Raw genomic sequence first — 2,196 nt, forward strand, 5'->3', positions numbered from 1 at the left:
TCCATCCATCCATCCATCCATCCATCCATCCATCCATCCATCCATCCATCCATCCATCCATCCATCCATCCATCCATCCATCCATCCATCCATCCATCCATCCATCCATCCATCCATCCATCCATCCATCCATCCATCCATCCATCCATCCATCCATCCATCCATCCATCCATCCATCCATCCATCCATCCATCCATTTCTTCCCCACATCTCATCTCCATCTCCCCTCTTTCAGGGTCAAACCCTTCCCCCTCCTCCTAGGGCTCCCCTCCCTCATCCAGAGTCCCTCCCCATCTCTCCTGGAGCCCCTTGAGGGACTGGAAGGGGCTTCACAGTCTCCCCGGAGCCTTCTCTTCTCCAGGCTGAACCCCCCCAACTCTCTCAGCCCCCCCTCAGAGGAGGTGGGGACAGACTTTTTATCAGGGAGGGGGAGCCACAGGACGAGGGGGGAGGGTTTTAAACCGAAAAAGGGAGATTTAGATGAGATATTCGGGAGGAATTTTTCACTCTGAGGGTGGGGAGAGGTGGTGGGACACTGCCCCATCCCTGGAGGGGTTCAAGGCCAGGTTGGAGGGGGCTTGGAGCGACCTGTTCTGCTGGGAGATGTCCCTGCCCAGGGCAAGGGGTGGGACTGAGTGACCTTTAAAGGTCAATTCCCACCCAAATTCCAGCTCCAGATGCTGCTGGAAAGGAGCCGGAGCCGGTCCCGTGGTGCCTCCCACCCCCGCAGGTGATGCCACGACCACCAAGAAGCCATGGACAGGAGCCCAAATCCCTTCCCCACCCAGATTCCACCCCCGGACCTGGCTCAGATTCTTCCAGGAGGGGTGGAAAAGCCGTGTCACGAGCACGTGAGGTCTCAGCCTACCACGGAGGGGATTCAGAGGGAGAAGAACCCAACCAAACCCCACCGGAGGTGGGACCCACGGCCACCTACCACATTGGGTGATGTAGTCAACGCATCGGTCCACCAGCAGCGGGACGTCGGCCTCCGTCAGCTGCTGCTCCGACAAGGTGTCCCCCCCGCTGCCCGCTGCCTTCTGGATGGCCTGCACCCAGCCCAGGAAATCCAGCTTCCTCTCCCCTTGGATGTAGAGCGTCCTGAGGACAGCAGGACCTCAGAAAACCCACCCCATGGACCCCCCCAGGTGTCTTCTGGGGGTCACCATGGAGTGGGGAATGCCACAGGAGATGGGGGGCTTGGGCAGGGTGGGATGTTTGGGTGGAAAGGTCTCACCTCCGCCTCTCCACCAGCACCAGCACCTCGTTGTCCCCCTGGATGGCTGGAAGGGAAGGCAGAGAGGCCGTCACCCACAGGAATGTGGGGTCCCCCTGGTCCTTCCCCAGCCCCATGTGGACACAATGCGTCCAGCTCCAGCCCCCGGGGGGACAAGGAGTGACTTTCCAGGGATGGGGAAGAGGATGGAGAGGAGGAAGAGCAGCCACACCTCTGTCTCCATCTCCATCTCCAACCTGATCCACGTCTCTCTCCATCCCCATTCCCACCCCATCCCATCTCCATCCCCATCCCATCCCACCTCACCCCATCCCATCTCCATCCCCATCCCATCTCCATTCCCATCCCCATCCCATCCCACCTCACCCCATCCCATCTCCATCCCCATCCCATCTCCATTCCCATCCCCATCTTCATCCTCATCCCCATCTTCAAACCCATTCCCATTCCCATCCCATCCCCATCCTCCATCGCCATCCCATCCCAATCTCCATTCTCCATCCCCATCCCATCCTACCTCCACCTTCACCCCATCTCCACCTCCATCCCAGTCCCCATCCCATCCATCCCCATCTCATCCTCATCCCCATCTCCATCTCCATTCTCCATCCCCATCCCATCTCCATCTCCATTCTCTGTCCCCATCCCCATCCCATCCCCATCCCATCCCACCCCACCCCATCCCCATCCCCAACCCCATCCCTACCCCTATCCCTATCCCTATCCCTATCCCTATCCCTATCCCTATCCCTATCCCTATCCCTATCCCCATCCCATCTCCATCCCCATGTCCATGTCAATCTCCATCCCCATTCTCCATCCCATCCCATCTTTATCCCCATTCCCATCCCATCGCATCTCCATCCCATCCCATCTCCATCCCCCCCCCTGGTTCACCTGGTAGAAGGCGTGGAAGTTCCTCTCTCCCGGTTGCTGCTGGAGGACCCGAGACGGGAAGC

The 2,196-nt window shown here is 59.2% G+C and overlaps 1 protein-coding gene across 1 annotated transcript in view; it reads right to left on the bottom strand.

The window, feature by feature from the left end:
• ARAP1 (ArfGAP with RhoGAP domain, ankyrin repeat and PH domain 1) overlaps positions 1-2,196 on the bottom strand; it is a gene marked incomplete at its 3' end in the record, with an annotated part of 27,160 nt that overhangs the window by 16,722 nt on the left and 8,242 nt on the right. The window contains exons 5-6 of the mRNA XM_014959328.1: positions 1,238-1,283; positions 938-1,101 (exon numbers count right to left, since the gene is read on the bottom strand). Coding sequence (XP_014814814.1) covers positions 938-1,101; positions 1,238-1,283 — 210 coding nt within the window. The remainder of the gene's footprint in view (positions 1-937; positions 1,102-1,237; positions 1,284-2,196) is intronic.

The sequence above is a fragment of the Calidris pugnax genome, unplaced genomic scaffold (assembly GCF_001431845.1).
Source record: "Calidris pugnax isolate Ruff unplaced genomic scaffold, ASM143184v1 scaffold386, whole genome shotgun sequence".
Lineage (NCBI taxonomy): Eukaryota > Metazoa > Chordata > Aves > Charadriiformes > Scolopacidae > Calidris > Calidris pugnax.